Raw genomic sequence first — 13164 nt, forward strand, 5'->3', positions numbered from 1 at the left:
AAGTCTTCTAAAGGCAAGAAACATTTTCAAGATAAAAATGTCTAGAATGGCGTGGTGGAATGAGTTTTGCCATGTTTTTAGGATCACGCAATTCATAATCAGCAGTTTAGTTCTGCAAGGCAGACAAGAGACAGATGTCAATTTCTACGTTTTAGGTGAGGAAACGGAGGTTCGCCGAGGCTGTTTTACAAAGTGACAACAGAAGATTTTAATCCCCAAGATTTGTCAAGACACTAAGCACAGTGACCCTGCCTCTGGTTTTAAAAATGCCACTGCTGGAGGTTACCATAACACAAAACGCAGACCTCAACAAAATTAGACTATTAGCTTGTCCACTTTATGGAGCCCACGTATATAGAACGGCACAGAAGCAACCAAACAGAAAATCACTGCAGGATCTAAAAAGCTGAAAGATATGAGGTTATGCCTCTCTTCCAACTCATCTATTTTATATAATTCAGCTCTTTATAGGGTTTGATTTCATGTACACAAAATCAATACATTATAAGCACTTTTTTGTACTTATGCCCTATACATTAAATTCTCAAATGTTCCTTAAATATTAAAAACAACCAAACAATGGCAAGACTCAGCATGGCACTTGGTCCACCTGCTGGCCAGCGCCACAGAGGCCACCGTGTATCCATCTCTGTGTCCCCATGTCTGTTACTGCCCTGACACACAGTAGTTAGTTCACAGCTGGTGCCTTACACCCTCGATTTCAGCCTCAGACACCAGGCACATTTCTTAGAACAGACAGAAAATCTGCTAATCAGGAAGTTTAGATGACACTTCAGGTGTATTAAAATTTGACCTCGCTTTCCGAAAACTCTTCATACTAAAAGAATAATTGAAAGCCTTTTACAAGCTCTTTACTCTTGAAGGGATGGAAAAAGAAAAACTTTTTACTAGCTCATTACTTGCAAAAACTTTGTAAAAAGAAAAACTTTTTACAAGCTCATTACTCTTTAAGGGATGGAAAAAGAAAACTTTTATTAAAAAACAAAAGGTCAAGACAGGAGAGCCAACGACAAAGAGAAGTGGACTTAGAATCCAGCTTTCACAGATAGAGCTGGCCAGATTTTCCTCCTACGAGGAAAATGAGACTGAGTGATGGAGATCTTTGCCCAAGAAAACAGTTAACAGTACAATGGATGCTATGTACTATTTTTTGCAACTTCCAAGTATACTAGTGATTAGGAAGAACACCCTCATTCCCTGCCAAATTAGTGCTTCATGCATAGAGGCTCCAATCTGCCTGGATGCCATTAACATTAATAGTGCACCATTTCATTACTGCATGCTTCTTTTAATTGTAAACGACAGAGCAACAAGCTTCTGCAAACTGCTGTCACCACAAATCCTCCACCAGACTCCTTGATAACTTACTACCTTTCAATCTTGCCTCTAGAGATCCTTGTAGCAGTGGCAGTGGGAATTACAACACCAAGTTCCCACTGTGCGCTTTCTTACACCAATTTTATCCTCCCAGGGCAAGGACCAATGGACCAGCCTGGGCTTCAGGTGCAAACAGAAGGGTAAAGAAAAACACAATCCTTCAGATTTTTGACTCAGAAAGGTTGGTCTGAAATTTCCCTAAACGGTCCTGTTGCAGTGATTTCAGCAAACTTCAACTATTCCCTCTAATACAATTTCTCACAAGTCCTAGTCAATCTCCACAAATTAGTTTCATGGAGAACAACATTCAAAATCCAGATCCATCTAGATCTGCAGAGGCTGTATTTGCTCTAAAACCTCCTTAGTGGCTCATGCTTATGGTCCCAGCACTTTGGGAGGCCAAGGCAAGTGGACCACTTGAGGTCAGAGGTTTGCGACCAGCCTGGCCAACATGGTGAAACTCCATCTCTACTAAAATTACAAAAATTAGCTGAGCATGGAAGCATGTAATCCCAGCTACTCGGAGGACTGAGGCAGGAAAATCGCATGAATCCAGGAGGTGGAGGCTACAGTGAGCCAAGATGGCTCCATTGCACTCCAGCCTGGGCAACACAGCAATTACCTGTCTCAAAATAAAATAAAACTTCCATGGGCCAAGTGAAATGAGTTATGCCTATAAAATCAACACACTGGGAGATCAAGGCAGGAAAACTGCCTGAGTCCAGAAGTTTGAGACCAGTCTGGGCAACAAAGTGACATCCTGTCACTACAAAAAACTAGCCACACATGGTGGTACACACTCGTAGTCCCAGCTACTCAGGAGTCTGAGGTGGAAGAACTGCTTGAGCAAAAAAGGCTGTGGCTGCAGTAAGCGGTGATCACACTACTATACTCCAGCCTGGGTGACAGAGCAAGACCGTACCTCAAAAAAATGTATAAACTAAAACTTCCTTGATCATCTCATAAATAACAGTGAATGAGGAACTAAAAATAGAATGACGAGATATAATAAAGGTAATTCTGATACTTGCCCATAATTCTTTGCAAACAGGATTTTTAAATGTTCTCTTCTGCAACTACACATTTCTCCCATCTCTTTCTGTGTTATTAGCTATTTAGCTTCTTACAATAAGAAATGTCCCTTATTAAGAAGCCTTCTGTGCAAATCCATCAAGTTGTTGATAGTGTGGCTACAGAAAAAACTTCTAATGCAGTGCTTCCTAGATTGCCTGTCCTAATCTGAAATGGACACTCAACACTCAAGGAAACAGGACATTCGAAAAAAGGGGTGGGGGAGTCTCAGTCCAGCGTCTTGGGGAATCATTAACAAAAACTTGAAGAAAAGCAATTTATGTTGCTTCTGACATGACAACTCTGAGACATAAAATGGTAAAGAAAGCCTATTTAGCCCAGCACATCCCCAACTTCCTAGAATCCTGTCCATTCTCCACAACACATTTATCTCCTGCAGAAGAGGATTGCACAATTTGTATGGAAACTGTGCTGGAAAACGCTGCCCTCGGCTCCAAGTTCAACTCCTACAGTCAGGACCACCTCCCTCCCATGCACTTTGTCATCAGAAAGACATTACACTCTGGGTGTTTCCACAGCGGCCACAGTTCCAAACCAAGATTACTCGACCTCGGATTATACACTTTTTCCATCCAGGCGGTCACAGAAAGGCATTTCCACTTTCAGGACCTTTGGCTTGGTACCACTGTCTACTAATTTAGTGAAATGTACCTCAAAAGCAAGGGGATTTTTATCCACATTGTCCCCTCATAAGTCATTCTCCCCAGTAGACACTTGTCAAGGTCTAGAGACATGCCATGACTGCAAGTGGTGAACAGGGGCCACTGGCATCCTGGAATGCACAGGACAGCCTCCCACAATCAATAATTATCCAAGATGCCACGAGAAGCTGAAAAACTTCACCCTAGACCTCCTCCCAAGACCTCCCCGCTAAAAAAAGAAAAAACAGTGGGGAAATGTTGGAAAAGATTGCTCTATGGGAACTAGACTGGGAATGTTCCGATTGGGCAGGGCCTGTCACTGCTCCACGAGTGACTAGAATTGATCCCAAATGCACACCTGTCACCTCAGACCTGGCCATGCCTTCCCAAATGCGCTCTTCTCAACCACTTTCGGCATCTCTGGGGTCTGAAGTAAAACCTCCAAAAGCCCAACAACCAGCGAGACCACACCCACACCATTGCCCTTGTCTATGGTGCAAAGCGCACTCCACAGGTAACAAAGCAGCGGGTTTAGACCACGCCTCTTTACCTTCCTCAGATATTGCCTCAGCCAGCTGCCAGGGGTAAACCGCACTGTGAGAGAACTCTCAACTACGGCTGCAGTTTCTCATGGAGGCTGAACTTTTGGCAGGAGGTCTGAACAGCAGTCCTTCTGGTGGTGCAGCCCGTGGCTGATGGTTTCTTTCAACTGCCCCGTTACTCCCCTGGGAAGGACACAACCCTCATGAGGATTGATGGACATGCTTTTTGACAGAACATGGTTTCATATTACACTCAAGACTCCAGGGGCTGCATATTGCAATTACTGGCTGCTCCCTACCCACAATATTGTGACCTTGCAAATATTGAAATCACTAATCTGATACATTTAAAGAAGGAATGGTCTCGAAAGAAAAAACTAATTTCCTACACAAAAAAGTCCGTGCACATACGTATGTGTATGTTTTCTCACAGAGAAGCTATAGACCAAAACTCAGTGAGGGAGACTGAAGGCCAAAGTTTGAATCCGATTTCATCCCTAACAGGAGTGGGGAGGGATTCTCAGCTATCATCAACTGATATACACCCTGCAATGAGAATACAATGGAAAGCCAAGTTCCCAATGGCTGCACATCTTGCTGCAAACAAACAGGAAGGAGAGTCAGAGGTGCTTGTTGTTCCCAATACTAGCAGTAGCTAGAGACCTGTAGGCGTGAGTAAATACCCACCTATTACATATAAACCTACATTCAACCTCCTCGCCTAGGGTAGGGAGAATCTACTTACCTTGAAGTGGTGTAGACAATCTTGATACCCAAAACCAAAACAGGACAGTTACAGCGTCCTGAAAACTAGCTACGCTCAAGTTCCGAAGTACCCAAGTAAAAACAACGGATTTGAATCTGTTTTGGCAGGTTTCCACCCGCTGTGAGGAGGCAAACCAGAGGCACTTACCATCCTCCATGTCCTCCTCCGTGTTGTTGTGTCCATCACTCAGGGCCACGTTCCCGTTGATCACAGGGTTCTGAGTAATTCTTGGTGGGTCATCGGTATCTCCAGCTTTAAAGAAGAAAAAGAAATTCCATGTGTTTTACATTCATGGCTTTGATGGAATTTGATGGATTAAACCAAATATAAACTTATACTTTTGATGCTGCCTAGTCATTAATAAATTCCAATTGTACCATAATAAAAGCTGATTCTAACCCAAAAAGTATTTATACTGTTTACTAAATACAAACTTTAATTTCAAAACACTAAATGGAATTTGAATACATGCTATGCCACACTGTAATCTGCTTTATTTGCATTGATATTCTGCACAAAACTTTTTATGCAAAATCTCTTATGTAGGCCAGACATGGTGGTTCATGCCTGTAATCCCAGAACTTTGAGAGGCCCAGGCGAATAAATCACCTGAGGCCAGGAGTTCAAGAATAGTTTGACCAACAGGGTGAAACCCTGCCTCTACTAGAAATGCAAAAACTAGTTGGGTGTGGTGGTACATGCCTGCAATCCCAGCTACTTGGCAGGCTGAGGCATGAAAGTCACTTGAACCTAGGAAGCAGAGGCTGTAGCGAGCCAAGAGTGCCACTGCACTCTAGCCTGGGCAACAGGCTCATTTCAAACAAAAACAAACAAACCAAAAAACTCCTTAGGTAGTTCTTACAATAGCTAATCAGCATAATGAAACTTTATCTAATTGTTGTGAAATGTCATAATTTTAGAATAGGCTTCCTGGTAATTAAAACAATTCTACAGGCAATTTTGTTCTGAAGATTACTGAACATATGCAAATGTAGGCATTAAATATTTTAAACTTTTTCATCATGAACAAACACAAGCCAGTGTCTTTTTTTTTTTTTTTTTTTTTTTTGAGATAGAGTCTCACTCTGTCCCCCAGGCTGGAGTGCTGAGGCACAATCTAGGCTCGCTGCAACCTCTGCTTCTCGGGGTGAAGTGATTCTCCCGCCTCAGCCTCCTGAGTAGCTGGGATTACAAGCACATGCCACCACTCCCAGCTAAATTTTTATTTTTAGTAGAAATAGGGTTTCAACATGTTGGCCAGGCTGGTCTCAAACTCCTGACCTCATGTAATCCACCTGCCTCGGCCTCCCCAAAGTGCTAGAGTTACTGGCATGAGTTACCAAGCCCAGACATGCCAGGGTCTTAAAACATCAAATTATCATCCTCAAGGTGTCACTGGACAATTAATGTATAATTTTGTAAAGAGCATGGGAAAGTGTTTAGGAAAGGATAAAACTGTTTGATCACTGTAAATGTGTGCTAAATGCTGGGGTTGAAAAACACATATAACTCAAGTTCAGATTCAAAACATTTTAAGCTACAAGTGGCAAATAAGGTGTGAATTACAACAACATTCTAGTCACTTTTCATTAATTTTAAAGCGTAATTTTCTCACACTGACACAGGTGGTTATTCTACAAGGAGAGTAACCACAGCAGGACTTGTAGGTTTCACATAGGTTCATATATCCCATTTAAATCGACTTGTTTTTCCACATATTTGAATAGCTCACTACAACTAATGCTGGCCCCCACGGTTGCCTACACAGTTGGCTTTTCCTGGTGCATCAGACAGAAATTAAGAATCTCATCTCGGCCGGGCGTGGTGGCTCAAGCCTGTAATCCCAGCACTTTGGGAGGCCAAGGCGGGTGGATCATGAGGTCAAGAGATCGAGACTATCCTGGTCAACATGGTGAAACCCCATCTCTACTAAAAATACAAAAAATTAGCTGGGCATGGTGGCGCGTGCCTGTAATCCCAGCTACTCAGGAGGCTGAGGCAGGAGAGTTGCCTGAACCCAGGAGGCGGAGGTTGCAGTGAGCCAAGATCGCGCCATTGCACTCCAGCCTGGGTAACAAGAGTGAAACTCCGTCTCAAAAAAAAAAGCATCTCATCTCAAGGGCAAGCAAACGTGCTTTTCAATAGCCAGGTAGTCATATGTGTGCCTTTCACAATTTCAGAGCATTCCTGCCATTGGAACCACCATGCAATCTGATTCAGCACCACGGACAGTGCCACTCGCACTTCCCCTCTAGGAACCGTCCAAAATCCCAATGCTGGGATTTCATCATAAACCTCATCAATAATTCCAAAATAAAATCGTACTCCCCACCACCCAAGCATCTCAAAACATTCAAAATACCAAGAAGAAGAAATTATTACCCAGACATTTAAGATTAAGACATTAAAGGCCAATTTCGATCTTGATAGTCTCTTAATATATACTTCATTAATGATGTTTAAAGTTATTTCTGGTCTGACTCATCATGGCTCATTGCCTATCAACCCAGCACTTTGGGAGGCCAAAATGGGAGAATTGCTTGAGCCCAGAAGTTTGAGACCAGTCAGGGTAACACAGTGAGATCTTGTCTCAACTTCCTGTTTTTTTTTTTTTTAAAGCTTATTTCTGAAAACATACATACACCCATACTTGAAACTAGACCCTAAGACTATCATGTCTTGACAGAAATGCTGTGGAAGGGTGTTAAGGAAAGGAACTCAGATGTCTTCTCAGGAGATGGGATGGAGAGAAGGAAAAAGTCTCTTTGCTCATTCTTAACTAGCTCTAACCCTCTAAATCAAACATACATGCTAAATCAAAAAAGATAAGAAAAATCAGGTACTCTGAAATCCACATTTCATTCACAACCATTTTTCTAGAACTACATCAAATCATTAAAAATTTTCATGGGATTTATAAACTGTAAACCAAAGACAGTGACTGCCCCTACAAAGTGGAGGAGGCAAATAGGGAAAGGGACTGGGGACAGACAAAGCAGGCTGGGCCTTATCTATCTGTGATACTTAGAGAATAGCATGTATATTTAAACTTAAGGGCCAGGCACTGTGGCTCATGCCTGTAATCCCAGCACTTTTGGAGGCTGAGGTGGGTGAATCAGGAGGTCAGGAGTTCGAGACCAGCTTGGCCAATATAGTGAAACCCTGTCTCTACTAAAAACACAAAAAATTAATCAGGCGTGGTGGCAGGGACCTGTAATCCCAGCTATTCGGGAAGCTTAGCCAGGAGAATCGTTTGAACCCAGAAGGCGGGGTTGCAGTGAGCTGAGATCATGCCATTGTACTCCAGCCCCAGCAATAGTGCGAAAATCCGTTTCAAAAACAAACAAACCTTAAGAATATATTTATGTATTAATAGGGAAAAAGACCTTAATATGAAGGCCTAATAAATTATGGCACATTCCAGTGGAGTGTACTAGACTCAAGCAATCCACCTGTCGCAGCCTCCCAAGTAGCTGGGATTACAGGCATACGCCACTATGCCTGGCTAGTTTTTTTTTACGTTTTTAGTAGAGACAGGGTTTCCCCATGTTGGCCAGGCTGCTCTCGAACTCATGACCTCAAGTGATCCACCCACCTTGGCCTCCCAAAGTGTTGGGATTACAGGTGCGAGTCACCATGCCTGGCCTATAATCTTAAAATTATCTTCCTCGATTCAAACTTGTCCTGTAACGATTGATTTAAGACATGGTTTAACGTATGGATGCAAAAGGAGAGCTCATTTTCTGTACATAAAACTTCACATCTAAAATTAGGATCATATGTAAGCGTAAGTGGTCTAAAGCGTCGCAAATAATCGAACTCTGTAACTGATCTGTAATCCTAAAGTACAGGTTATGGCTTCATGAGGTCCAGTGAAATAGCACTGAGACACAAGTGAATTCAGATTAGCTTGTTTGAATGACTTCAGAGATAGACTCCACTGTCTCCAAAATTTACATCAATAATAAAAGCGAAGAACAATTCAAGAACGCATACTATATCTTACAGGATGGGGTAGGGAAAATGGGTAAGGCCTACCCTTGATTTTCAGCAATGGGATTGACTACAGTGTGATGACTAAATATTTTCTGAAATTGTTCTAGTGTAAAGTTAGGTCTTCTCTGCAGTTGGCCTTGAAAAAGCAAAGCAAGCAACGTTCTGCAGTTGCAGCAGAATCTGAGCAAGACCCCATCTTTTACATACAAATTAACACATCCGAGTTGGTTTGGCCAGTCTGCCCTTTTCCACCTGACAAGTGCAGAGATACTGGTCGAGGCCAGTGGCTGTGAAATGGCAAAGGGCCACTGGTGGTGGCCAGTGAGCATATGAGGGGAGGGTCCTAGCCACCAACAGCCCCGTGAGTGTAAGCAGCCGCCAAGACGATTCCAAGGCCCAGCTCCCATGGGCAGGAGATCCCATTTTTAAAAGCTCCTCATAAATGAGTTGGTTCCGCAAGAGGATTAAAATTTTAATTAAGACATGGTAAATCCCTGGTCCAGAAGTAAATGATGAAAGCACAGGATAGCCACAAAAAAAAAAAAAAAAAAAAATACTAGGCTTCTAGAAATAACTTAAACAATGAGGCAGCCTTCTTTTGTTGTTCAAGACAGATGTACATGAATTTGCATGCACGTGCATTTACTGCTATTAAGGAGTGACGTAATATCAGGTTTTATATCCCACTGCATGCACATGCATTTACTGCTATTTAAGAGTGACGTAATACCAGGTTTTACGTCCCAGAGCATCCACATGCATTTACCGCTATTTAAGAGTGATGTAATACCAGGTTTTATATCCTACCTTTTTGGAAGTTTTTAAGCCACAGTGACTGATTTGGCCAAACACTTGAGCTATGGCACTTTTTTTTTTTTTTTTTTTTTTTTTGAGACTGAGTCTCACTCTGTTGTCCAGGCTTATGTGCTAGAGCATGAACTTGGCTCACTGCAACCTCCGCTTCCCGGATTCAAACAATTCTCCTACCTCAGCCTCCTGAGTAGCTAGGATTACAGGTCACTGCAATCATGCCCAGCTAATTTATTTTGTATTTTTGTAGAGGCAGGATTTCACCACGTTGGCCAGGCTGGTCTCAAACTTCTAACTTCAGGTGATCCACCTGCCTCAGCCTCCCAAAGGGCTAGTATTACAGGTGTGACCAAGATGCCTGGCCTATGACACTATTTTTGACACAAAATTACCTAGAATAAGACTGGGGACATGTTTGGCAAACACAAGTGACAATGTGCAATGTCAAATAGACAAGCTCTGGATGAGAAATGTCTGCAGGAAATAAAGCAATTGTCATCTCATAATATGCATATCCCACCCAGAAATAGAAGACAGTCTCCATTATTTGTGCTTGCTAGGCCTTTTGATGCAGTGTGTATATGAAAAAGCAGAAAACATGTTTTAGAACTCCCTGGCAGTTCCAGGGCTTATACTCCCACCTGCTAACTACTGGGCACTTACACCTATACTCAGCTTTCCTCCTCCTGAATTCCATTTGTGATGTCATAACACAGAACTGCTAACCCACCAGAGAACATCTGCCAATCACTATGGAAGCTAGGTAGGCTACTTTAGCACCTGAATCTCACTCCTGAGATAACACATCAGAATAAGCAGGATTCCAACTGGCTGGCTTTGATATTTTCTGTCAGTTCACAAAGATTTATCAATCCTCCCCCAAAAAGCTGGCAGGGGGCAGGGTTTGGGAACACCACAATAAAACCCTGGCACGCTGAAACTAAGACTCCATGTACTGCCACCAGGTGGTGCCTTGTCCATGAAGATCTGGCTCAGCCTCTGAGTCACAAGTGGCTCCACCCGGCCCCCCCAGATCCTTCCACTACTGTCAACTTAGGGATCAAAACTACAGCTCTGTTACTACGGCAGATACGCAGAACACGTGGGCCAAATTCTAGTCCCTGGATGGCTCACACAGCACTGTAATGCCCATCTCACCAGTTCCCATCAGTTCACCCTCCCTCTGGCTTCTGTGTGGTCCTCTCCTGATCTCTCCCCATACTGAACTCAGTTAAATATATGACTTAAAATGGAGGTTATCAAGGTAAATTAGAAAACAGTGATCTTTATATAAACTTTACTCATACTATTTCTAGATTTATATTCCCAAATATACTTCGGAAGTCTGGCTGAGACATGTCAGTATTGGTTATCTCCATCCATCACCAGCAAAAGGAGCCCAACCTGAAACCCTGACTCACCTTCGGGCCCAAGCCTGTGGTTCCCAGCCATCACTGCATGGCTCTGCAGTGGCATATGCTGGAGGATGGGGGAGGTTCTCTCACCCACATCAGAGTGACTGCATAGAATCTCTAGAAGCTCTATCTTGGCATTCTTTTTTATTTTTTAAAGCATCCCACAAAAGCCTTGTCTTTAGGACCAGAAACATATTCAAGCAACATCAATTTAGATAGGAACCGAAAGAGGATATTAATAGAAAAACTGGTGAAATCCTGAAAGACTTTGAGTTTGGTTCACAATAACATACCAATGCCAGTTTCCTAGCTTTGACAAACCAGTGTGAACTGGTGATATAAATTGTTAACAAGTTGAGAAGGTTGGTGGGGTGGCACACAGGAGCTCTGTCGTAACTTTGCAACTTTTCTGTCAATCTAGAGTTACTCCAAAATTAAAAGCTAATTTTAAAAAGGCAAAGTAGAATGCCCTCTCAGCCTAAGAAGCAGGAGGAATAATTGATATAAGTGAAAAATTTCAGGGCACTTTACCACACATCAGTAATCCCAGGCACTCAGGACCCTGAGGCAAGAAACTCCCCTGAGCCTGGGCAACACAGTGAGACCCTGTCTTTTTAAAAAGGATTAAGGAAGCTGGGTGCAGTGGCTCACACCTGCAATCCCAGCACTTCAGGAGGCTGAGGCTGGCAGATCACGAGGTAGGGAGTTGAGACCAGCCTGACCAACTTGCTGAAACCCCGTCTCTACTAAAAACACAAAAATTAGCCAGGCGTCGTGGTGCGTGCCTATAATACCAGCTACTCAGGAGGCTGAGGCAGGAGAACTGCTTGAACCCAGGAGGCAAAGGTTGCAGTGAGCCAGGTCACACCACTGCACTCCAGCCTGGGCAACAGAGTGAGACTCTGTCTCAAAAAAAACCAAAAAGGAGTAACAGAAAACTAGGTGTACCAACTACTCAACTACTTTGTTTATAAGACAAACAAATTGGACCGGGCAGGGTGGCTCATGCCTACAATCCCAACATTTTAGGAGGCCAAGGTGGGAGGATCACTTGAGGCCAAGAGTTCAAGACCAGCCCTGGCAACACAGTGAGATCCCATCTCCACAACAAATTAGTTGGGTGTGGTGGTGCACATCTGTAGTGTCAGCCACTTGGGAGGTCTGAAGTGGGAGGTAAAGGCTGCAGTGAGTAGTGACTGAACAACTGCATTCCAGCCTGAGCAACAAAGCAAGACCCTGTCTATAAAAAGGCTTAAAAAAAAAAAAAAAACAGAAAGGGAAAAACCTCAGCATTATGCACATACTCTCAGAGCATGGTTTAAATTCTCAAGCAATTCAAGGCAGACAAAAAAGCAGTTTGGAAGCTGAAATACAAAACATTTCCCATGCAGATGCCAGGAGACAACTGGACAAGAGAATTGCTGAGGAGACCCAATGGACTAGGGAGCTTGCGTCTGTGTGGGGGCAAGAAGGGGAGTGAAAATACCACATGAGAAGGATCTACTGTCTGCCTAAGAACTCCATGAATCAGTAACTCCAATGAACCCCTATTATGTGCCAGGCAGGATATCTCCCTATGTCCAGGGTCATGGCTGGCCTGGCACAAGGACCTAGGCAGGAAGAATGGAAGGAAAGTACTTAGCAAACAGGCACAACACTAAGAGAAGGCTGAAGTTCTTTAACTACATATGCTTTTTAAATACAGATATTCCCCAAATAATCCAGACTCCTGTAGGACTGCTACCACACTATACTATACTGACTTGATTAAACTTTTCTTGATTAAATTTTGAGATAACTGTAGATTCATCTGACCATTCACTGCTGACATCTCGGTCCTTCCCAAATAGAGGAAATTTACAGATAAAGCTGCTATGAAAATATGTGACAGGTCCAGGTTTCATATTTATTTCTGCTTGTGAGTTCTGAAAGAAGGAAACACAAACAAGCAAATGTCAGCTAGCAATGATGCAGAGATGATTAAGAAGAAACAAATTAGCCTTCCCTGAGTGCCGACATGAAGGAATCCATGAATGTTTCAGCCCCAGGCATTCTCAGTGTAATGTTCACATACACCTATTATGTATACTGTGCATACGCTTTTTCTCATGAAGGAAAACACACACGATATTCACATTATGAGGATAAGTCTAATAACTCCAAAACATTGTCATGATTTATCCACCACTCCCCTACAGAAGACTTTCCAGCCAGGCCCAGTGACTCACTCCTGTAATCAATCCTAGCACTTGGGGAGGCCAAGGCAGGAGGACCACATGAGGTCAGAAGTTCAAGACCAGCCTGGCCAGTATGGTAAAACCCCCCTCTACTAAAAGTACAAAAATTAGCCAGGCGTAGTGGCACATGCCCGTAATCCCAGCTACTTGGAAGACTGAGGTACGAGAAATGCTTGAACCCAGGAGACAGAGGTTGCAGTGAGCCGAGATCGTGCCACTATACTCCAGCCTGGGCAACACAGCAAGACTCCATTTTCTTGCTGTTTC

At 43.1% G+C, this 13164-nt stretch overlaps 1 protein-coding gene across 2 annotated transcripts in view; it reads right to left on the reverse strand.

The window, feature by feature from the left end:
* Positions 1 to 13164, reverse strand: part of USP7 (ubiquitin specific peptidase 7) — a 68965-nt gene that overhangs the window by 29604 nt on the left and 26197 nt on the right. The window contains exons 1-2 of one of the 2 annotated variants that reach the window (XM_078344615.1): positions 10667 to 10733; positions 4587 to 4691 (exon numbers count right to left, since the gene is read on the reverse strand). In XM_078344615.1, the coding sequence (XP_078200741.1) occupies positions 4587 to 4691; positions 10667 to 10721 (160 nt within the window). In that variant the 5' untranslated portion in view covers positions 10722 to 10733. Of the gene's footprint in view, positions 1 to 4586; positions 4692 to 10666; positions 10734 to 13164 lie in introns of those variants that run through there. The other variant, XM_078344614.1, reaches the window with a different exon arrangement.

Source organism: Callithrix jacchus, chromosome 12, assembly GCF_049354715.1.
Source record: "Callithrix jacchus isolate 240 chromosome 12, calJac240_pri, whole genome shotgun sequence".
Lineage (NCBI taxonomy): Eukaryota > Metazoa > Chordata > Mammalia > Primates > Cebidae > Callithrix > Callithrix jacchus.